The sequence below is a fragment of the Electrona antarctica genome (assembly GCF_951216825.1).
Source record: "Electrona antarctica genome assembly, chromosome: 6".
In the NCBI taxonomy this organism is placed as follows: domain Eukaryota; kingdom Metazoa; phylum Chordata; class Actinopteri; order Myctophiformes; family Myctophidae; genus Electrona; species Electrona antarctica.
In genome coordinates this window covers 1464353-1489632 of record NC_136811.1, presented here as the reverse complement: position 1 = coordinate 1489632, position 25280 = coordinate 1464353, and the positions used below count along the sequence as shown (strand labels likewise).

Genomic DNA, 25280 nt, shown 5'->3' with positions numbered 1-25280 from the left:
TCACTGACAAAAACGAAATGGAAACTAAATGAAAACTAAGCTATGGTGACTAAAACTAAGACTAAATATATTGACAATTTCGTCAACAGCTAAAAACTAGACCAAAATGCTAGGAAGGGACTAGTGGACAAGAGATCCAGTATAAGTCATTTTACGATTGGTTTGCGTACTGAAAATAGCCGATCTACAAGCTCACAATGCGTCGCAGCGCTACGCATTGTGAGCTTGTAGATCGGCTATTTTCAGCAAGTGTAAAAAACAGTCATTACGACGGCATCAAGGCCCGCCAAAACACATTTTAGTCGACTAAATCAACTGTAGATGTAAGTCGACTGAAATCGCACGACACTTAGTCGACTAAAACTAGACTAACGCTAAGACATCACAGATGATTGAAATATGACTAAAACTAAGTCAGTTTCAGCCCAAAGACTAATGAATAAACTAAAATAAAAATGTGCTGCCAAAAACAACACTGGTTCCACCACTGTGCAGATGGGTGACAGACAGTTAGCCCTGGCTATAGAGCGTCGCAGTCCCGCCTCCTACCCTGGACCAGGAAATGATTCTCCGTTCATTTTCCTCATAGACATTTCAAAAAGTATTTATTTAAAGACCTTCTAAGCCTCGTACAAAGCCAACTCTTGCCGTGACAAATCATGACAACAAACACAAGCTTTCGGGCCGAACAAATAATTAGAAAGAAGAAGAAAACGACACTTTTTGTTGTTGTTTTTCTTCTTTGTAATTATTTGTTCGGCCCAAAATGTTTGTTGTTTGTAAACGTCGGCGTAAACGTCTTTAAATAAATACTTTTTGAAAGGTCTATGGGGAAAATGCATTGGGAATTATTTCCTGGGCCTGGCGTCGTCATGAAAGGGGGCGGGACTGCGACGCTATATACCCATGCTGTACAAGGTGAGCGGGTGCAGATGGGTGACCGACTGACGATTAACCCCATGTCTCGGTACATGTGCTGTGACACCCTGCTGTAACAAACATGACACTTTGTGTTCTTGCGGTGGATCTTCCCCTCAGCCTGCCAAGGCTAGTTCAACAGCTCGGTTCAAGTTCAAGAGCTTTGCATGTCGGTGTCGAGACCTATGTGAGTGTCTCTTTCTCTCTCTCTCTCTCTGCACGGGCCGTATCTTGCGCAAGAGATCCAATATAAGTCATCTATCTTGCGCGCCGCCGTCTTATTCTTTATGCTAATCTTATTAGGTGTGTGTAGACTATTTTAAAATGTACCAAAAAAAAAGCCTAATAAGATTGGGCCGATATGGGTATACCTCACGATACGATATCTGTGGCGATATTATAGGCCCTCGATAATGAGAATGTCACGATAGGCGGTATATTGCGATGTTCGATTTATTGCGAGAGATTTCATCAACGATATATCACGATATCTGTAACTGAAAATTAAAACGAATAACCATAAAAAAGGCAAAAATCTGGAATTGTGTATTTATTCCAAAATCGTAAAAGATTTTTTCTGTCACAAACTGACCCAATAAGTACATGAATCTGGCCTCCTCCAAACAGTAAAACACTGACTGGAACGTGTCCACAACTTGTCTGTCCACAACAATGGGTAGCCTAGTACTACTAATAACGATACGATATAAATATGGCAGCGATATATATCGCGATATATTGCAATATCGACATATCGTCCCACCCCTATAAAATAGGGCCCTCTGTCTCCATGGGCCCTTTGTCCTTGTTCAAAACACAAGGGGACGACTCTGTCCTTGATGTCATATACCGTATTATGTATAGCAGGGGTGCCCAAAAGGTAGATCGTGATCTACCGGTAGCTGTGCAGGTAGACCACATGACCCTAAAAAAATATATCATTTAAATATATGAAAAACTGTTTTCAAGAATGTTGCGCACAAATGTCAGTAGCATTACAAAGTTATATACGAAAAAAACAATCAATTCCATTTCCCCCTCTATTTCCCATTCCAAGTGCGTTTGTCTTCTATGTAAAATGCCAGCACTGCTATTCCAAAGCCCCGTCAGGTACATTGTTAAACTAATTTCAGCAATGGCATCTTTTTTTTTTTTGGTGGGTATATCTCGTTGAGCTGGTAGCTCTCAAGTCAAAAAAGTGTGGGCACCTCTAATGTATGGATATCATATTGTATCTATTCATAATGACCCTAGATACTGCCAAACAGTAAGACCATGCCAAGCTCAGTGTCGCTGGGTCGCTGTCCATGGTGCTGAAATTGCCATCTCTCTCTCTCTCTCTCTCTCTCTCTCTCTCTCTCTCTCTCTCTCTCTCTCTCTCTCTCTCTCTCGCTCTGGGCCCCCAGTGAATAGGGCCAATCATGCATGCTAGCGCTTAAGTGTTTAAAGCAAAATTGGAAAAATACATTAACTGCTCTTCCCTTCTCTGTCTGTCTGTCTGTCTGTCTGTCTGTCTGTCTGTCTGTCTGTCTGTCTGTCTGTCTGTCTGTCTGTCTGTCTGTCTGTCTGTCTGTCTGTCTGTCTGTCTGTCTGTCTGTCTGCCTGTCTGACTTCCCGTCCGTCCGTCATCAGGACACAAGCAACTCTTCGGCGGTCAACGAGATGAGGCAGGGATTGGACGAGGACGGCGACGGGAAGGTGGACTTTGAGGAATACCTCCGCCTGATTGGTGCCCTGGCCGGCTCCATGAGCCAGATCAGCAGCGGAGCGAACGCTGCTGCTCCCTAGACCCGTGCTTCTCAAAGTGGGGAGGGGTCCTTTGGGGGGAGTTCCAGGGGGTCCCCAATATGCAGCTAAATGAAAGATAGTTAGGAACCAAAAATGGACCCTCGTGTCTGTAACTCAGAGAGTATACAGGGTTCCACACGCTCAGAGTTAAATTTAACATTGGTCTTAAAATATAAATCGGGGTACCAGAGGTACAAATGCAATTAAATGGGGGGGGTCCGTAGCCTATAATGCATTGCAAACTGGGGCGTCCTCTTATGATGGTCCCTGGCATATCTTTTCAAATGGGGGTTCAGGGGCTATTATGTGTCATTGTATGGGGTCCTTCCTTGACATGGCAAGGTTTGAGAACCACTGCCCTAGACCACCTCCTCTCGTGCTGGTCACCATGTTGTGCCAAGATGGATCCTGTCTTCACCACCCAGAACAAACCTTCAATCTACTTGTGTAAAGTCATAAAATGCATATACTGTACTTAACCGTATGGACAGTATAGGGACATTTCACCCTTTTAGCCAAAACAATATATGTGTTTAGAAGATTTAGAACACTTTCCTTGGGGGTTTTTTATGTGTGTAATATGTGGTTTTAGATATTTTTAGTATTTCAAAGTGTCCATAATGTCATGGACACTGGGGCTGACTTCCTTCCTGGACTACAATTCCCATAATGCTCTGGTGCACTGCTCCTCCTTGTGGATAGGGGGACTTACTGAGACAACGTAGTCCAGGAAGTAAGTGAGCCCAGGACACTGCTATAATCTAAAATATCTCAAACCACATATTACACACACCCAGGAATGTGTTCAAAATCTTCTAATTAACATATATTATGTTTTGGCAAGTGTCACTTTAAGTACAGTTTTTACATACTTTTGCTTTACTTGAGTATTTCCATTTTTGATACTTTACACTCCACTGCATCGCAGAGGCAAAAAGCATCTATTTGGAGAAATAAAATAGCCATATCTACAAGTTACTATAGCCTACTTACTATACTGTACTACCTGTACTTTGCTACTGTAAGTATATTTCATGCCAATACTTTTGTACTTTTATTAAAGTCATATTTTGAATGCAGATCTTTTACTTGCAACAGAATATTTTTTGAATGAATTTCTTATACTTAGTCATTTTAGTCCCAACAAAAGTAACAAAACAATCTACAAGCTCACAACACATGGTAATTGCGAACGCAGTGATTGCGAACGCAGTGAGCATTTACTATGAGACCCAGCAGATCACGTCTGTGTGTGTGTCTGTGTGTCTGTGTGTCACGCTGTAACACCACCCGCCCACCACCAGAGGGCGCAGCTGTATCACACACAAAAACACACACACACATGCACGCACGCACACACACACGCACGCACGCACGCACGCACGCACGCACGCACGCACGCACGCACGCACGCACACACACACACACACAAAAAAACTTAACTTAAAAAAAAACTTAACTTAAAAAAAAACTTAACTTAAAAAAAAAACTTAAAAAGGAAAAACGCACACACACAAAAAACTTAACTTAAAAAAAAAACTTAAAAAGGAAAAACGCACACACACAAAAAACTTAACTTAAAAAAAACTTAACTTAAAAAAAACTTAAAGAAAAAACTTTTTAAAAAAAAACCTAAAAAAGAAACACGCACGCACACATACACACACAAAAAAAATAACTTGAAAAAACATTTAATTTAAAAAAACTTAACTTAAAAAAAAACCTTAAAAAGTACGTAATTTATTCTAATTGTTGTTATTGCAATTTACGAGCTGCGTTCGCTTCCCGCGTTTGCGCGTCTTACTTGTTGTAAGGCTGTAGGTAGATGTGATATCAAGGAATGTATATGTATCAGTTCTTTATACTCCACTTTAGCTTGCAGGGCTATAGCCTATTCCTGGCGAAGCAAGCATCGATACAAAGTACATTATGGTTACTGGGGTTTCACCTCAATAAAAGCATTACAATCGTATCATATCTGGCTGTATATCCTCCATTAAGCTGCATTATCGCCCATCATACTCCAGGTGTGCGTGCGTGCGTGCGTGCGTGCGTGCGTGCGGAGGAGGAGAATAAAAGGATTCTCTTCACACCATGGACAGATTCTGGCCAGCGGGAAAGCTGAGAGAAAATAAATGCTCTGTCAGAAATACAGTATGGGGTTTTAAGCATGTTTTGCATTAGCCCTAGAACACCAAACACGGGTGATTTTCACCCGGACAATAATTATATTTTTGTAATTTTTATAATGTTGCTGATGTCTCAAGTGGGTGGGTCTTTCAGTACCGCCATGATGCTCAGTGACATCATATAAAGGTAGGTTTGTTTCTGTAACCCAGGTTTATAATTGTATGGGCTCCGTCACCGCTAAACCCCTTATCCCCTTATTATAAACTTATTTGCCTTCTTTTACTATTTTGCAAAACATTTTTTAATCGTTAAAATGGCCAGTCTACAAGCTCACAACACGTCAATGTAGATTGGCTAGTTGAACTATTCAAAAATGTTTTTCAAAATAGAAAAAAAGGCAAAGAAGTTTAGGGATAAGGGGTTTAGCGGTGACGAAAATGGAGCCCTTAAGTCTGTATTTGTATTGTATTTGTACCATCTACATCAGTTCAAAGCTCATCACACCGCTCACTCACTCACTCACTCAGTCACTCAGTCACTCAGTCACACCAGTTTGGAATTAAGCAATATTACACAAGAGGGTGTGGTTTAACGTGATTATTGCCACGACATTGATGCGGTCAGGAACGAGACGTAGTCGAGTTCCGCAAGCATCACTGAAGTGGCAATAATCACGTTAAACCACACCCTCGAGTGTAATATTGCAATTATACAACAGTCACCCTTAAAACCAGAGGCGTCTGGGAGAAATGCGAACGCGCACGCAAATTTTTTGAATTAATTAATGAATACTTACTTTTGCCTTCACTTTCCTATTTGTTATAAATATTAACTATCACATTTGCTTGATTGCCTGCAGACAGTTTGTGATCGATCAAAATTCAAAATTAAATTAGAAAATTGTGAAATCATGACACTGACTGACTGGACTGACAGAGAGACTGAAAGAGAGAGAGAGAGAGAGAGAGAGAGAGAGAGAGGTCGTCGGTCCATGCGTAATTATTTGAAATAAAACCTTTTTTGTCCACACACAGTCCTACATGACATGACAGCATACCTTTTCACTTCACTCGAGTGACGAGTCGTTTTGTTTGTGAGCGGGAGCGGTTGTGCGCTCAACTAGCCTACATGTGTTCAACTTGTTTTTATTCGTTTCCATTGTGTGTATAATAGGCCTATCTCACAGCCCGTTTTTCACGCCCACTTCCGGTAAATAGTGGTGACTTTAACATGAGCATTTACACGTTTTTTTCTCTGGAGAATCTAAGTACATTTTCTAATGTAAAAATGTGACAGACCAATATTATTATGAAGCAAACAATATGGTAAATCAGCTCGAACAGATAGAACAAACCTTACCTTGAGAAAACAAAAGTTGTAGACTTCTTAAATTACCTCTGTTAACATGAAGCGTCTATGGAGTGACGTCACGCTATCACCACTAACCCCGAAAGGGGGCGTATTAAGGGGGGCGGGGAAATTCTGTGAGATAGGCTTATTCGACTGCGTTGCGAGGTGCCGCGGCCGATCTACAAGCTCACAACGCGTCGCGCTGCAACGCATTGTGAGCTTGTAGATCTGCTCTAATTCTGCAGCGCAAGCTAGCACGGCACTGCGCAGCGCAAAGGGGGACAACAGGGGGCCCCACGACCGGACGGCCGGGTGTTGCTTAACGGGAGGATGAATAAGTGACCGCCGGTTGGGAGGAGGAGGCGACGCGCGGCCGTCGGAGGCCCCCCTGGGGGGGAGGGGGGGCGGCTCCAAACCGACCGCAGTTTAGGCTTAAATAGGTGAAAAATCAACTGCGACGGAACGGGCTGCGATGCGATTATTGTTTCTTAAAAAAAACGGGGGAAAAAAAACTGCCTAGCGCGAGGCCTCGCGCATGCGAGGCCCTGTGCGGCGGCACCATTCGCACTACCCAAAAAGCGGCCCTGCTTAAAACCCTTAAAAACTATTTTTTTGAATGACAGATGTAGTCACTACGACCACAGATGTCCCAAGAAACTAGCTAGCCTAGCCACCGAGTTGGCTGCGCTCTGGGAAAACAGAGCAGCTGAATTCTTTGTTTTGATTAGGTGTGGAGTGGTGCTCGTTTGAACCACGGCTAGAAGGCAGTTTCAATCAATCAGATTGCTTCCTCGAAACGATCCGGTAATAAACTGTATAACCTATAATAATTAATCATAATAATGATTAATTATAATCAGCAATCACCACCACCACCACCACACCCTAGTATAAAGCACAGCACTTTGTCTGAGGTGCACATCCCTTCTTCAGGCCGGTTATATTTCTACTTGCGAAAAAGAGATTTCAACCGTACTACTACTTTGTACTACTAGGACTTTACAGAGGAAATTATGTTAAAATTTTAAAAGTTTTATGCAAATGTTATGCACATTTATAATAATTATTAAAATAATAATAATAAATTAATAATTTACATGTGGGGGGATATCTTTCACAATAATACATTCTAATGATCACAAAAAATATATACATTACATGCATTTTACTTACTTTTATCAGGGTTAAAGGTTAAAGGTCATAGGTCAATTTTCATAAAAAATTGTCCAGAGATTTTGAAGTTGTGTGAAGTTCTGCCTCTGTGGGGGGTATTTATATGCAAATATCATGACCAATGGCATTGCAAGACTAAAGAATGAACATCAATGATGATGTTTAGGTGGAGAAAAAAAAGCATGTTGCTAAAAAGCATCGATGCATGGGGCTTACAGGGTTAAAACGTGTTACTCTTCATTACAATTAACACTGATCAACATTGGGTTTTAGACCTCCAAACTACACTGGTGAACTGAACTGGATGAGCTGTGGAACTTGAACTGAACTGAATTGCCAGGTTTTTCCCTTTATATTCCATGAAACTCCCAGATAAGAGACGACACCTGTTTTAGTCCTATACCAGGACAGTATAGAGCGTCGCAGTCCCGCCCCCTTTCATGACGACGCCAGGCCCAGGAAATAATTCCCAATGCATTTTCCCCATAGACATTTCACAAAGTATTTATTTAAAGACCTTTTAAGTGTCGTACGAAGCCAACTCGAGTCGTCACAAGTCATGACAACAAACACAATATTTTGGACCAAACAAATAATTACAAAGAAGAAAAACAAAAACAAAAAAAAGTGTTGTAACCTGCTGTTTTTTTCTACTTTCTAATTCTTTGTTTGGCCCAAAACATTGTGTTTAATGTCATGATTTGTCACGACAAGAGTTGCGTAAACGTCTTTAAATAAATACTTTTTGAAAAGTATGAGGAAAATGAATGGGGATTTATTTTCCGGGTCTCTCGAGGGGGCGGGACTGCGACGCTCTATAGGACCTCTGATCCACACATCCCCCCCCCCCCACACACACACACACACACACACACACACACACACACACACACCTAAACTACACCATTCATTCACAAACACACTGCCTCACAATACCCCCTCTGACCTTGAAATGACTTTGATCCTCTAAAGAGGACAGTGAACAATTGACTTTGACCTTGACTTTTTGGGGTTGAATTGACTTTGTTTCATATCCGAACTGTTATTGTTTTTGCCTTTGTTTATTTCTTCAATAATATCATAAGCATCATTTTCAGTCTCTTGGGGTTCTTCACGTTTTCAATGTAAATTCCTTCCACCATACGCCTACTTCTGAAAGCAGTACTCTAGTCCATACATATTCTTATATCACTACGTATACAGTTGGAGGCCATCGATATTGTCCTTTTCTTTTTGCTGAGGTTTGCGTGATCTGCGCAAAAGGACAGTTAACCCATTTTGGGCGGGAACCCCTTTTGGTGTTTTAAACATTATGTTATAATTTAGCTATTGAAAAATAGCAGATCTACAAGCTCATAGCGCGCCACCGAGTGGCGCGCTACGAGCTTGTAGGTCTGCTATTTTTTTTAAATCGTGAAAATATTTATTTCAGAAAACTGGAGGATTTAGAAGGATTTTTTTAAATGTTGAGGTCAGGCCTAAATGGGTCAAATGATAAGGGACAATATCGGTGGCACCCAACTGTATATACATTTCCCTGCCCACATCCCTGCCTTTTTCTAAAGGCAGGTGTTTGGGTCAATTTCACCTGTGTTTAGTGATTGAGTGATCCCATACACCCACAATGGACTTTTTTTCCGATTCTTCTTTTTTAAAGTCGTGATGAAAATTAAAGAAGATCGCCTCAAGTGGCCATGCATTGCTGCACATCAGTGTTTTTTTAATGGGAAATATTTGTTTCATGGAATATATAACATTGGGTGAAATATACCCGGGTTTAGTGATGGTTTGACAAAAGTTACGCGTACTGTTCACTTCATAGTATGCAATTTATTTTAAAAAGTAATTAATACCAGATGATCATGGCCTGACAAAACGTTTGATAAGTATTATAAAATGGATCCAATGTGTCTAATGGAAAAAACTTGGTGCAGTTAGTATGGGGGATGGGCTGTGGACGAGGGGGGGGGGGTAATTGATTGATTGATTGATTGATTGATTGATTGATTGATTGATTGATTGATTGATTGATTGATTTCTTAACAGTTTGCAGAATTACAGTACATTTCAAGTACAACTCAATACAAAAACTGTTAACTGTGAGTGGACGACACCATAAAGCATTACACTTGTTGTTTACAATAGGGCCCACCATTTTCAATTCATCAAAACATTTAGAGACGTACGAATATACACAACTATATATAGTCAAAACAGGAAATCCATCATAGAGGAGGTAAAAAGGGAAAAGAAACATACAGTGAGGGGTGGGTGGGGGATTAAGTTTTTACGGGGGCCAGTTTCGAATTGCAGCCGTCCTATAGGTGCCCTTTGAGAGCAGTTTTGAAGGAGTCAAGGGATTTGCATGTCAACCCATGAACGTTGGTATAGGTAATAGCAATTGGTTTTCTCCTTTGATGCGATGTGAACTCGTAGAGCTATTTCTGATGCGTGACTTTGTCATACGACAAATTTGCCTTATCAGACACTGCGTGAAAAGAGGAGTTAACGGGCAATTAATGGGCACTAGATTTGCCCTTAAACCTCAAGATTAGCAGGCATATACAGTAATATACGGTAATATACAGGTGTGATGGTACAATTCGGGAGTTTACCGGAGTTAATTGGAAAGTTTAACGGGAGTTTCCTGTAAAATACACATCCGTATTCCATGCTTTTTGTCGAATGTCGAAGAAAACAATTTTACAAAAGGGGACCATTTCAAAAAATGATGCCCATTGCATCAGTTTAGAATTGAATTGCCAACGGGCTTGGGTGTCTCCGCGTGCATCTTTACTGTCTGGGTGACATAACGGGCGTGTCCTCTGCTCACAAAAAGAACAGCCAATCCACAAGTTATTTTCGGCACACACCAGTGTTGTTTTCGTCGACTAATACTATGACGAAAAATGTTCGTCGACTACCTTTTTTCACTGACAAATACTACATAAAAACGAAATAAAAACGAAATAAAAAATAAGCCATGATGACTAAAACTATGACTAAATATAGGCCTACTGACAATTTCGTCAACAAATAAAAAGTAGATTAAAATGTTAGGAAGGGACTAGTGGACAAGAGATCCAGTATAAGTCATTTTACAATTAGTCGCGCTGCGACGCGTTGTGAGCTTGTAGATCGGCTATTTTCAGCAAGTGAAAAGTCATTACTACGGTATCAAGGCCCGCCAAAATACATTTTGACACTAAAACATTCCAGGTGACTAAAATGTGACTAAAACTAAATTAAAACTATTCAAGAGACCATGACTAAAACTAAAATCAAAATACTACTGCCAAAAACCACACTGGCACACACACACACACACACGCAAGCAGCACCGCCGCACCGCAGACTATATCGCTGCGCGTTAGGTTATAATGAGGAGTAATTGTGAAGCGGGCCGTCCTTTCCATTACGTGATTGTCACGCCCCTCTGGCTACGTGCCGCGCCCAGCTGACATAACGACACCTGCTTCTTGAAGCCATTAGCTGGCCTTTCTAAATATAGTCAGCTGTCTGTCACAGTCTGCAGCATCCATCCATCCATCCATCCATCCTGATCCATCCATCGTGTGTGTGTGTGTGTGTGTGTGTGTGTGTGTGTGTGTGTGTGTGTGTGTGTGTGTGTGTGTGTGTGTGTGTGTGTGTGTGTGTGTGTGTGTGTGTGTGTGTGTGTGTTTTGCGTGTGTGTGTGTGTGTGTGTGTGTGTGTGTGTGTGTGTGTGTGTGTGTGTGTGTGTGTGTGTGTGTGTGTGTGTGTGTGTGTGTGCGTCCGTCCACCAGCATCTCCCCATTGAAAGCAGATACACCTGTATACATGTCACATTGTCCATGCAGCAGGACACACATATGGCACACGCACGCACGCACGCACGCACGCACGCACGCACGCACGCACGCACGCACGCACGCACGCACGCACGCACGCACGCACGTTAGATATGCGGGTCCCCACGCACACACACACACACACACACACACACACACACACACACACACACACACACACACACACACACTCACTCACACTCTAGGTGCAACGTTAGACACGCGGGGCCCCCGGCCTGTACACTGACACACACACTAATTATAACAGCAGGTGCCACAATTAGCACTCAGGCTGACATCGGGTCACAAAAGGGAGATGCAACATGGGAGACACGGTGACGCCTGCGGGCAATTTGTCCATAGTTACATAGGCTTACCTATGTCTGCCTGTGTGTGTGTGTGTGTGTGTGTGTGTGTGTGTGTGTGTGTGTGTGTGTGTGTGTGTGTGTGTGTGTGTGTGTGTGTGTGTGTGTGTTGTGTTTGTGTGTGTGTGTGTGTGTGTGTGTGTGACTGTGAAAGGCCCTCACGACGATTACCGTAGATTAGATTCTACGATGCATCACGTCCATATATATATATATATATTAGAGCTGGGACTCGATTTAAAAAAATAATCTAATTAATCAGAGGCTTTGTAGTTAATTAATCTTGATTAATCACATTTTAATCGCATATCAATATTCAACCCGAGAACAGTGAGAAACCTTTTTTTTCAAATGTTTTTTGGTATCCCAGTGAACAGTGACTACGGGATTCCACTCATTTTCAACATTTTACTGTCATTAATATACCTTAGAGTTGTTGTGTGGATATAATAAGAAAGTCCCCCCCCATTCTGTGTTGCCTAGAACTGGAGGTCTGAAAAAAAACAGTAACATTATGAAGTACATTTTTGTGATGTCACTGAGATGTACTTCATAATGTTACTGTTTTTTTTCAGACCTCCAGTTCTATAGGCAACACATAATGGGGTGACTTTATTATTTCCAGTGCACACAACAACATAGAAAGATGTTGAAAATGAGTGGTATTCCCCTTTAAGCAATACAACTTTTTTATCCCAACAGATAAACAAGAGCAGCAAGTGCCTATATAGTGTCTTCAGTGTGTATATGAATACTCAAATGTGCTTTACATGGCGGGGCATGAGAACAAATAAAAACAACTTTATTATGGGGGAAACATTTCACATGAGGTTGGGGCTGACCCACGCTTGCTACTTCAGTATGTTTCGCATCGAGGACAGCTTGACAGCTTCGTGCTGTGGTGAAATCACCGCGCGTCTCCGGTGGTCTGTGAGACATGTTAAACTGAAGCAGCTAGCAAGCCTAGCATAGAAGCTAACGTTGGTCATAAATGGATCCTTTCCCTCTGACATTGCACACAGCCATGCCGCTATCCACGCGTCCATCCGATAGCTTTTACATCTAAATGTCCCATCCATGGAGCAAAAGCGATATAAGCGGCTTCTTCATTCGATTCATTTGGGTTTGGACTTTGGGCTTTCTGACGGAGCTGTAGCCTGTAGTGTAGAGTGAACAACTGCTGCTGCTGCTCGCGTGCCGCAGCCTATACAGTACTACTAGAAACGCACCCAGTGAGAAACGTTCCGCGGTGGAAAAAAAGGTGCGATTAAATGCGTTAATTCTTTTAACGCGTTAATTTTTCTGTAGTTAATTAATCTCAATTAACGCGTTAAAGTCCCGGCCCTAATATATATATATAGATGAGATGAGATGATGAGATATACTTTATTGTCCCACAATGGGAAATTTGTCTTGGGCAAAAGTACAGTAATACATCAACATTTTTAAAACACAGACAAACAATACACAATAGCAGCATTGTACAAGGTATACAGTATCACAAGAGTATCACAACAGATCAGAGATCAGTGCAAACCTGCAATCGGAGAAGGTATATCAATATAAAAGTGCAAGAGTATTCACAAGGTATAGTATCACAAGGTAAGAACAATAAATAACAGACAAAGGTCAAGAAGTCCATTCCCCACTAAGAGCTATGAACTATGTGTTGGTTGTTCAGTAGAACAATTGAAGTGGGAAGGAAATACAGTTTGAAGCGGTTGCTCTTGCAACGGCGCGCTCTGTAACGTCTACCAGAGGGTAGCGGCTCATAATATGTGAAGGATCAGACAACACTCTATTTGACAGACCGATCAGCACCGAGATGGAGAATCTTTTTGTCCATTTTAGCTATTCTAGATTTGAGCTGGACAGAGAGTGTCCCATATACTATGGTCATGAAGTGTGGGTCATGACCGAAGTTTTGTCATCTACAATTTATGGGCGTTGTTGTGTTTGCCCGTTTAAATGTTATACTTTTTTTAGGGTCAAATGGAATGACATCAAGCATTTCAATCAAGCCCTACACTATCACAATCTACTGGGTTAAAGAAGCAGCATTTGAACAGTGAAGCGAGATTCATATACAGCAAGAATGCAAGCTCACACCGGATGGTCAACCTCAGTCCCAGTGACTGTGTGTTGCGCAGCTGGACAATCTGCTGTTTCCGGTGCGAGACACAGTCAGCACCCAACCCAGTGGAACCCAGGAGCAAGGTATCCAGCCACAAATAGGAGTCTCTCACGCGAGAGAGACTCGGACTAGAACCGCTGCTCCTTGACTTGGAAAGGAGCCAGCTTAGGTGGTTCGACCCCAGGAGGAGGTCACTTATGTTGCTCTGGAGAGGGACGTCTGGAAAACTCTGGTGGAGCTGTTGCCGCCGCGACCCGAATACAGATAAGCGGTTGAAGATGGTTCTCAAATTATATTAGTGTCAAATTAAATTGACACTAATAAGCCCTGTAAGAAGAGACATATGCCAGGGACCCCCATAAGAAGAGACATGCCAGGGTCCCCCATTTGAAGAGACATGCCAGGGTCCCCCATAAGAAGAGACATGCCAGGGACCCCCATAAGAAGAGACATGCCAGGGACCCCCATAAGAAGAGACATGCCAGGGACCCCCATAAGAAGAGACATGCCAGGGTCCCCCATAAGAAGAGACATGCCAGGGACCCCCATAAGAAGAGACATGCCAGGGACCCCCATTTGAAGAGACATGCCAGGGACCCCCATTTGAAGAGACATGCCAGGGACCCCCATAAGAAGAGATATGCCAGGGACCCGCATTTGAAGAGACATGCCAGGGACCCCCATAAGAAGAGATATGCCAGGGACCCGCATTTGAAGAGACATGCCAGGGACCCCCATAAGAAGAGACATGCCAGGGACCCCCATTTGAAGAGACATGCCAGGGACCCCCATTTGAAGAGACATGCCAGGGACCCCCATAAAAAGAGATATGCCAGGGACCCGCATTTGAAGAGACATGCCAGGGACCCCATTTAAAGAGACATGCCAGGGACCCCCATTTGAAGAGACATGACAGGGACCCCCATAAGAGAAGATTTTTACGGCTCTAGCAGTGATTCTCAACCCGTTTAATTTCAAGGACCCCCAGTTTGACATGCATTAGTCTACGGACCCCCCATTTAATGGCATTTCTATCTCTGAGACCCCCGATTTATATTGTAAAACCAATGTTAATTTAACTCTGAGAGAGTTAAAAATGGACCCTAACGGGTCCATTTGGTTCCATTTGCAGACTCTGAGTTACAGACCCATATGTTTTTTGGTCTTTTTTTTGTTGTTGTTACAAACTATAATTTAGCTGGGGACCCCCTGGAACTCCCTCAAGGACCCCTGGGGGTCCCTGGACCCCACTTTTTGGAACCACTGATAATATTATACACAGTGGACTTGTTTTAACGTCCACGCACGCACGCACGCACGCACGCACGCACGCACGCACGCACGCACGCACGCACGCACACACACACACACACACACACACTATAGTGTGATTTGGCGTTATAATAGGAACCCGTTGCATCCACACATGCCCTTGCTGCATCGATGCAGAACCGTGCACGGCCAAATCGCGATGCATTGCTGAATTGATTTCGTTTTTTACACCACTAGCGTGCGTGCGCGCGTGCGTGCGTGCGTGCGTGCGTGCGTGCGTGCGTGCGTCGTGCGACGCACGTGCGTGCGTGTGTGCGTGCGTGCGTGCGTGCACATGTAACCCTATAGCCCTTGTATTACTGTAAGGGACAGTATAGTGACTTCAACATTGTTGCCTCATGGATAACACCAGTGTCAGTTACCTCATGTCAGGGTTCCCCAATAGGCGGCCCGCGGGCCATTTGCGGCCCTGCAAGGACCACCTGTCCGGCCCTCACCAACCCCTATAGCTGTCTAAATATAATCCTTAATCATATTCCATCATAAGGGCTTTTGGAGAGAAGTGAGACTCCGGTCACTTTATTGCAGAGGAGAGGTGTGTGTGTGTGTGTGTGTGTGTTTGTGTGTGTGTCCAGCTGATGCTTGCTGATGCTCGTTAATGCATCAAGGAAGGCAATTATATTTCGGTCAATAGGTCAAATAGGTCTTCTACATCTATTCTAAGATGAATTAATACATTTAAGAAAAACACAACATTTGCAAGCGCGCGCATGAACGTCGTGGTCACTCGTCCTAGACATAATTTGGCCCTTGGGGAAAACTAATTGGGGAACCCTGCCTTTTTCTTTTCTTTTTTTTTATCAAAGGTGGGAGTATTTGTTCTAATTGCTCCTATATCTTGCAGAATGGAATTACATCTATTATCATCTTTATTCATTTTGAAGTGCACTGTTGCACTCTGTATTTGTTTTTATTCTGTAAATCACTTTGAATTGCCTCGTGTATGAAAGGTGCTATAGAAATAAAATTGCCTTGCCTTGCCTTGCTTATGAGGGCTAAGCAGTTGACACACGCTGACACTTTTTTTCTTTTGGTCTCGCACCACACATAACAGTATAAATGTTGTTTTATGGGAGTTGGGCTTACGTTACAATTAGGGAAAGATTGAGGTGGCGGTTCCAGTTTGGTTTAGATAGGTTAAAGACAAAAACGGCATTCATAAAATGGGTATGTGCTCAAAAGTAGCCTATAGTTAGTTTGTGCGTGCGTGGGCGCGCGCACACCCCCGTGCGTGCGTGCGCGCACACCCCCGCGCACGCACGCGTGGTTGTGGTGTTGTTGTTGTAAACAGAGAAGTCGTTAAATGAGAAAGAGGAGCATTTGGTGGGGGGAGGGGAGGGGAGGGGAGGGGCTGAGGGGGTGGAGGAGGGGGGGGGGGCATGAGTGAGCGACAGGTGGGTTGGAGGCCGAGGAAAGGTGAGGAGAGGGGGAGGGGTGCAGGTAGGGGAGGGAGGGAGGAGAGATCGGGAGGTGTATTTAAGATGGAGTCCCCCCCTCCACATCTCCACATCACAGCAGTCTCTGTTCCTCTCTGATCCTCCTGTCTCCATCTCTGTCGTCAGAAACCCCGCAGGTCAGCACTCCTCCTCCTCCTCCACCAACTCAGGTAAGAACGGAACATCGGGTTTAGAGATTTTGTTGAGCCCTAAGGTGCTTTTACTCACACTGGGAGGCACTGTTTTTTGTTGTTTTGTGTGCAATTTATTCACCCCAAATTGTTTCTTTTACTTTTGGTTTGTGTGAGTGGATTTCACATGACATCCACCCATAATTTGGTTTCGGTCTTCGGAGCAAGATTGCATTTTCTCTGCAGATGCAAGCGTCAAGGCATATATATATATATATATATATATATATAGTTTGATGTGGAAAAACTCTCTGACGCATTTTGTTATCATTTTATTCGTCGCCTTATGTTGGGTAAAGAAGAGCTTTAACCAACGTTGTTTTGAACTTTGGTTTCCTATTTGTGGCTGGATACCTTGCTCCTGGGTTCCACTGGGTTGGGTGCTGACTGTGTCTCGCACCGGAAACAGCAGATTGTCCAGCTGCGCAACACACAGTCACTGCGACTGAGGTTGACCATCCGGTGTGAGCTTGCATTCTTGCTGTATATATGAATCTCGCTTCACTGTTCAAATGCTGCTTCTTTAACCCAGTAGATTGTGATAGTGTAGGGCTTGATTGAAATGCTTGATGTCATTCCATTTGACCCTAAAAAAAAGTATAACATTTAAACGGGCAAACACAACAACGCCCATAAATTGTAGATGACAAAACTTCATGAATATATTTTTTCTCTCAGTACAAGGCAGAGAACAGGACCCTATAATCATCTAGACTCACTCCGATGCAAAAGCGCTCTCCAAACAGGACTATGTTTTTTCTTACTTTTTTTTAAAATATTTTAAAGTGCATAAAGTTTGTGGTATTCGTCCATCAGATTAGTTTGACGACAGCATGAACTGTCACTCTGCAAAACGAAAAGATTATTTTTCTCTGATTGCGTTGGAGTGAGACAGACAATCCTGCCCTCCTGTTATAACGTATACAGCCCGGTGCTGTCAAGTTATAGAGAAGCACGACTGCGCAAGGATTTCGTTTTCGTTTCAGTACACTTAACAGTTCTGCTCGTAAAGTGCATTGCTCTTATTCTTACTCCCAGCTTGTTGATGGCGTGTCACTTACTTGTTTCAGTGACTCTAATTCTGTTTCATCCACCCTTCATTTGCACAGCAGGTTAGTTTCAGCAGTGCAGCAGTTGTTTCTCTTACCGTGTGCCAGCCCGTGTGAGGTCGGTTGGCACATAGTAAGAGCTGTGAAAAGGGTCTATACATAATAATCTATATTGTCCCGAAGGATATTTGTCTTCAGAGTCTGTTCAAACACCCACATAAAAAACAACACATAGCACATAACACCAAGACAATACAACAACATGAGGTTCCCACTGTATACAGAACCATCCTATCATACGTGTACACTGTATACAGAACCATATCCTATCATACATGTACACTGTATACAGAACCATCCTATCATACTGTACACTGTATACAGAACCATCCTATCATACTGTACACTGTATACAGAACCATCCTATCATACTGTACACTGTATACAGATCCATCCTATCGGCGGGGTAGTTTTTTTAATGCCGTGATGGCTGAGGGGGCTAAACTGAAACTGACCCTTTTTCCATGGCAAGGTTCTGTATCTTTGCCCAGATGGCATGAGGTTAAAAAAAGCCATACAGAGGATCATCAGTGTCATTTGATATCGAAAGTGCTAGCCGTGTGATGGCCTTATTGTTCATTTCAGAAAGTTGACCATGTTGTATGACCATGTTACTGATAGTAACATGGTTCATGCCTATATGGCATGAACACAATTAAAACATGTAAACGGTAAAAAGCGTGAGTTGGTTTGAAAACATGTTGTCCTGCGAAAAGCATCGAGTCATTTCTGCTTCGTATAAACAACATTCGGGCTGATTGCTGCTAATCAAGCCAAAGCAGGGCTGTCAACATTGGAGTGTCAGAATTCAGGAGATTTGGCAGCCAACGGCCGGCTGACATGCGATTGACAGACAGTTTGACTGACAGGCGGGTTAAATCAGCGGCGAAGCCGGGGTCTGATCTGGGTCAGAGGAAGCGCATAGGGAGCTCTACAACTTGTTTTTGCGGCGCTCACAGCTCAGGTTGCTCAGCTTATCTGTTGGCGCTCTCTTTGGACAGCTGTTCCGGGGGCGAGGGGGTTCTCGTTTCATTCTTATCGGCTACTTGGCTCACATGTCTCTCCTCTCCTCCTGTCCCTCAGAGCTTACCTGTGGGGACGCTCGCGAGGGCTATAGGCTCACGTCATGATGGAAGAAACCAGCCAGGTCACAAACAATGTTACGAGAGAAGACACGCTTCCGATCCCCCCCCTAATCTGTAATCAGATCTGCTGACTACAGCGGAGGAAGAGGGGTTGCCACGTACATTAGCTGGCATCATGATGCAACCCATGCAGCCTCCTCACGCCACAACAATGTAGCTCACTGTCTTACACTTGTCAGAGTAGATTAGAACTCAAACGAGTGGTTGGATGACCGATAAGCTCTAAGGTGTTTGGGTACACCACAACATTGTGGGCTTCAGACATGTTTTCATATACAAAATATAAGTGTTTTTGTTTAATTTCATTTTGTAAGCTTTCCAATTATTTGAATTGTTTATACTTGTATTTGTTTTTTATTTTTTATTTTATTTCGTTTGTCCAGATTTTTTTCAGCTATTTTCTTTTTCCCGAAAATAACATCCTTGTGATATGGTATATTGACACTAAAGAGCATGCGTGATTCATTCATAATGTATTTTGGGGTCAATTTCTCCTTTGGGTCTCCAATGAAAAATGTCTTAATATAGGAACGCCTTCCGATCTAACCCATCGCCGTCTTCTTTTTTTTGTCTTCCTTCCCCACTCTCCTCCTCTCTCCTCTCTATAGAATGTCTGGTCTTAACTCTGGTGAGAACGCCTCGGCGCTGGAGAACGCCATGCAGCTGATGATCCAGACGTTTCACAAGTACTCGGGCAAAGAGGGCGACAAGTACACGCTGAGCAACGCCGAGCTCAAAGACATGCTGGTGTCCGAGCTAGGAAACTACCTGGGAGTAAGTGTCTCTCTACTGCGGCTGCCGCTAATACAGGGGGTTCTCAACGTTTTTTTGGCCCGAAAATGCTTTGGCTCAATGTCTCAAATTCGACACACACGTTCGTTCCACAGACACGCCCACAGGGAGTGCAGTGCCCGGTAGGGGTGTAACAATACATTTTAACAGCGATAACGATACGTATCACGATACATGGTTGACGATACGATACATGGACGATATTGGTTCATTATGGCGATACGATACGATTCAATGATTTGAAATCGATACAGTAACTATTTAAAATACATTGACATTATTTAAGTAATTAAACCCCTCTTTCTTTTTTTCTCCTATAAATTGCTAATTACCACGCACATACATGTAGTATTGATACAATCGATTATTTGCATAGCAAAACGATTCGATACCGATTATTTGCGTTGCAAAACGATACGATACGATACATAGACAATATTGCTGTTTTCATTTCGATATACTTTGATTCTTGAAATTAAAATCGATTTTTCGATGCAGTTACTATATCCCGGTGTCGAGTCGATCACACCCGTGTGAAGTGAGGGGCGCTCTTATCATCACCATCGTCATCATACATGGTCATGCTTATTCTGGCCAGTCACAATTTGCGCCCTCGCTTTTGTCTTCAATGTTTGTGTTTACACATGTTTGTGTTTACACAAACCCACAAAAGTGTCTATGGAAATTCACTTTGTGTTCAATGTTTGTGTTTTATACACAAACCCTCAAAGCTGGACATATAGGAGGGGGCTAGTGCCCCTCAAAATATGGCCATTTGGTTGCCGTACGCATGCTATGTTTGTGCTGCTTTCACCGTTTGATTTGTCCTGTGCTAAATAAATGAAACACTAGAAACTCACTGCTAGACTGGGCAGGGAAGAGGGGCTGCTTCAGCTATGGCCCAGGGGTTCTCAACCCGTGGGTCGCGACCCCTCGGGGGGTCGCCAAATTATTTTAGGGAGTCCCCAAATTATTTTCAAAAAAAAAAAAAAAAAAAGAAAAAGATTTTTTTTTAAATTTTATTTTCACGATTTTTCAAAAATAGCAGACCTACAAGCTCGTAGCGCGCCACTCGGTGGCGCGCTATGAGCTTGTAGATCTGCTATTTTTCAATAGCTAAATTATAACAATGCTTAAAACACCAAAAGGGGTTCCCGCCCAAAATGGTTTAAGGTTATTGTAGCAGTCAATTTATATTGGGGGTCGGGAGGGGGCGGTGCGGGGGTCCCGAGACGTTGCCAAAGCATTTCCGGGGGTCCCCGGCCAAAAAGGTTGAGAACCCCTGAGCTATGCTATACTATTACTATACTAAAATGACTATTATGAGGATCGGCTTGGCACACGTTTTGTTATCCCCCCCTCCCTCGACGTGTTGCCCAATATGCACAGTGAAATACCAGTAAGGCGATAAAGCGACCGCTAGGGCAGAGACACTCTACCGCAGGGGTTCTCAACCCATGGGTCGCGACCCCTCGGGGGGTCGCCAAATTATTTTAGGGGGTCCCCAAATTATTAAAAAAAAAAAAAAAAAAAAAAAGATTCTTTTTTTAAAATTTTATTTTCACGATTTTTCAAAAATAGCAGACCTACAAGCTCGTAGCGCGCCACTTGGTGGCGCGCTATGAGCTTGTAGATCTGCTATTTTTCAATAGTCTACCGGACTAATGTCAAGAATGGGTAAAATTAATTCAGTAATGAATTAATATCAATTAAACTCTACTGTCTCAGCGATATTGTCAGGGAGTTGTCTTGGTGTCGTCGCAACTGTAAATAAACTGTCTCAGAAATGGGTGCAATATTTGGACGGCAGTAACATTAGCGTTTTCTCTCCGTTCTTTAACCCATTTTCGGCGGGAACCCCTTTTGGTGTTTTAAGCATTATGTTATACTTTAGCTATTGAAAAATAGCAGATCTACAAGCTCGTAGCGCAGGTCTGCTATTTTAGAACAATCGTGAAAATGCGGCGCAAATCTTTGAATATATATTCTTTCAGAGCGAACATTTTTAACTCAAATATGTGCTTCTGGGGGGGTTTCCCTGGAACAACATATTCTCAGATGGGGGGTGGTCGGCGGCCAATTTCATAATAATCTCGGGGGTCCTTGACATGAAAATGTTTGAGAACCACTGACATAGAAACATGAGGTCTTTCAAGAAAAACTGTCAGGATTGAGAAGACATTTTGTAGAATCGTTCCCAGGTCCAAATGGGATAAGCTTTTACACGGTAGGGCATTCACTTCTAGTCATTTTTACTAGTTGACTAGTTGCCTAGTTTACTAGTCGACTAGTCGACTACTTCTTTAACTACCTATTATGTAAAAAATAAAATTTAAAAAATAAACTTTTTTTTTTTTTTTTTTTATAAATATTTGTACATTGAAAAACTGTTTACATGGTGACTATAACTATAATCTACCTGATCGTGAGGCCTACAAAATCGGGAAAAAAATAAAAAAAATAAACTTTTTTTTTCTTTTTTCTTATCAACTAGTCAACTAGTACCAACAAGGTCGACTAGTGGATTTACTAGTCGACTAGTAAACTAGTCGACTAGTTGCTTAATGCCCTATTACACGGTGTCACTAATAATCACGCTGTTGTGTGTCCCCCGTGGTGCAGCAAGCCCAGGACAAAGAGGCGGTGGAGAAGGTGATGGGCGACCTGGACACCAACAACGACGGCGAGGTTGACTTCACCGAGTTCATCATCCTCGTAGGAGCGCTCACCGTGGCGTGCAACGACTTCTTCCTCGAGTACAACGACAAGCAGGAGAAGAAGAAGTGAATGTGTATGTGTGCGCGCGCTTCGCCACTCGCGCACGCACGCACGCACCCACACGCACAAACACCACACGTAGCCTATATACGCACAAACTCACACGCTGCGACATCGGAAAGGTTGTGACAGGAAAAGGAGTGTCACAACGCGACGCTCTGCAAAAGGCCATTTCTGTCATGGACTTGAATATACACACACGCTGTGTGCTCGAGTTGTGTGTGTGTGTGTGTGTGTGTGTGTACATGTGTTTGTGTGCGTGCGAGTGAGTGTGTGTTCATGTGCGGTGTTCCAAGCTGTATAATTATCTCCGAGTGACCAATCGGATCATTTCTATATCGATAATTGAATGTCGGATTCGATTATACTGTTGGATTTATATGGAATGTAATGTCTGTCACTCTCAGCTGTCTTTTCGTTCATTTTGTAAACTATTTTGTCCGTTCATGATTAAAAGCTGTTTGTCCTGGATGCAATAAACCATGGCATTTAACAAACGAGTCTGGTGTAATATGTTAAAACTCCATAAAGCATGTCACATGTCGCATGTAGGGTTACAGATCTCCCCTTGAAGTTTTAAACAAAGCTTTCCAAACGAACCGACTGTAACCAAATAGAATGACAATCAAACAAACACACAACTAATCAAATTATAAAACACAGTAATAACGAATCACTGCCTACCAACCCACCCCCAACACAGTGGAGTCCTCTGACCCCCCTTGAGAGACAAAGACTATGACACATAATGATAACCAAACAAATAAACATAAAACAATAACTAGACAGCAAACATCATCAAAGCTTAAACTTCAGTAGGATACATGTATCATCAGCAACTAACTTTCAGAAATAACAAACCATGAACAATTTGATGGAATGCACTTCACCAAATATTACAACAAATGACGCTGTGGATGTTAAAACTCCATAAAGGTCGCATGTAGGGTCGTCATGGTCTGCCTCTCTACAGACCACATTATCTCCTTGTCAGTCACTCCCACATTCCTTCTCTCAGTCCTAGTTAATATCACTCCCTCACCAGTTCATTGCCCGCAAACCTGTGAACAATTCTCTAATCAACCTGCTCCCTATAAGACTGGACTCTTCCCATACACACACGTTCATATTTTGGGTGAACGTGAACGGAACGTACTGTATTTCTACTTGGCGGACGCCATTGTGAACGCGTTCATTTCTGGTGTGTGTGAACGTCACTTTCTCACGTTCAACTTTGTTCGTTTCCATAGAGCCTTCCAGACAAACCCTCCGCTAAAACACACCCTAAACAGGCCTTAATATCTAGCGGAAAACCCACCAATAAGCCCTTATCCGGCAAAAATTAACTAATCTTTCTCAGCCGTACAATTTCACTGGAGCGCGCAGCGCGCATATCTAACCAGTCACGCAGACCGACAGCAACATGTCCCGACCCAAACACTGAGGAGGCTCCTCAGGTGGTAAACGTGTTGTTGATTAAACATAATGTTCCACGAAAAATAGCTTCCAATAGCTTCTTATTTTTGCGTCGAGGAGGTATGTGTCCAACTGTCCATACATGATCGTCTCGCCCGGCCAACACAAGACATCTCCCTTGGCCTTCACAGAAGCGCAGAGATGCCTATTGCCTGATTTATTCTTCGTCGTACAACGTGTTCCATGCTGAAAATTGCTGACCTACAAGCTCACAATGTGTTGCATCCGCGACGCGTTGTGAGCTGGGATTTAATTGAATTCAGTGGCATTTCACATAGCAAAAGCAAACTGACAGCCCTTCATTAAGTGACGAGTTGGGGGTGAGAATATGTTGGCAAAAGAGCTATTTTTTCCCCCAAAATGTAAAATAAATATATATAATAAGGAATTAATTTGGATAATGGTAATGGAGCTATTGTAGAAGTTTTCACTTTATTAATCAATAATTAAGTTTTTTTCTTTTTTTAAGGTTTGGACTTCCTTCCCAATAGAATATTAAGTCTCTGCGGTTATGATCTGTGGCAAGACTTTTTGAAAAAAAGAAAAAAGAAAAAAAAAGAACGGAAAAGAACTAAAATAGTTCATTTTTTGGAACCATGAACTTTAGTTCAAAATGTTGAATTATGAACTATGAACTGAACAAGTTGTTCTTCTTGTGCCTTCGTGTGATTTTGGACTTTTACTGCTTGCACCTCTTGCTGTAAGGTTTGCTTTTTGGACTTTAAACTGTTTTGCATTATTGGGCATCCCTGCTTTTGTGTTTGAACAGTTTAGCTTTTTGCTCTCCTGATTTTCTGCTTGCAACCTATGTATTTTTTTGTAAGCTTTACTTCAGTTTGAATTAATGAATACGTTAATTTGAACTTTCCTGCTTGTGGCTTCTTGCATTTGGGTTATATCTTCTGGCCAACAAGGGTGACCAGATGTCGCCCTTTGCGTGGCTCGTACAGTCCATCATTTCCAAGACTTTTCAGGCGTCCCACAAATTGAGACCCTAGTCCCCCATTGTGACTGGCAGGCATCAGTGTGACAGTTCTTCATTAGACCTCTTGGTGTGGTTGTTACAGTATGTGCAATGATGTCTTCCCTTTGTAGGGTTCCTTCCTGGAGGCTGAAACCTTGACAGTCAAACGTGCCAATGAAAAAGAAGACAAAAAAAGAAGAAAAAAACGATGATGTAGTGACATCACACTATCATCCCCTCCCCTAACACCTCCCCCTTTATCATACAACAACAGCTGTGGTTGTGCTGCTTCAGTTCAGGTGGATCACCACCTTAGAGTATATATGAATAGAGACGGCACCCAAGTTCTCCTCCCATCCACTTGCATTA

At 42.7% G+C, this 25280-nt stretch overlaps 2 protein-coding genes across 2 annotated transcripts in view; both read left to right on the top strand.

Annotated features, from left to right (window-relative positions):
• LOC306925268 (protein S100-A1-like) overlaps positions 1-2755 on the top strand; it is a 30703-nt gene extending 27948 nt beyond the window's left edge. Inside the window, exon 3 of the mRNA XM_079503995.1 lies at positions 2551-2755. Within this exon, the coding sequence (XP_079360121.1) occupies positions 2551-2706 (156 nt within the window). The 3' untranslated portion in view covers positions 2707-2755. The remainder of the gene's footprint in view (positions 1-2550) is intronic.
• A 16755-nt stretch (positions 2756-19510) lies between these two features.
• Positions 19511-22825, top strand: LOC306924619 (protein S100-A1-like; the record flags this gene model as incomplete). The annotated part of the gene is made up of 2 exons (XM_079503194.1): positions 19511-19675; positions 22316-22825. 2 exons carry the CDS (start codon positions 19511-19513, stop codon positions 22478-22480), a joined length of 330 nt encoding a protein of 109 aa, XP_079359320.1. The 3' UTR covers positions 22481-22825.
• Between the last annotated feature and the right edge of the window lie 2455 nt (positions 22826-25280).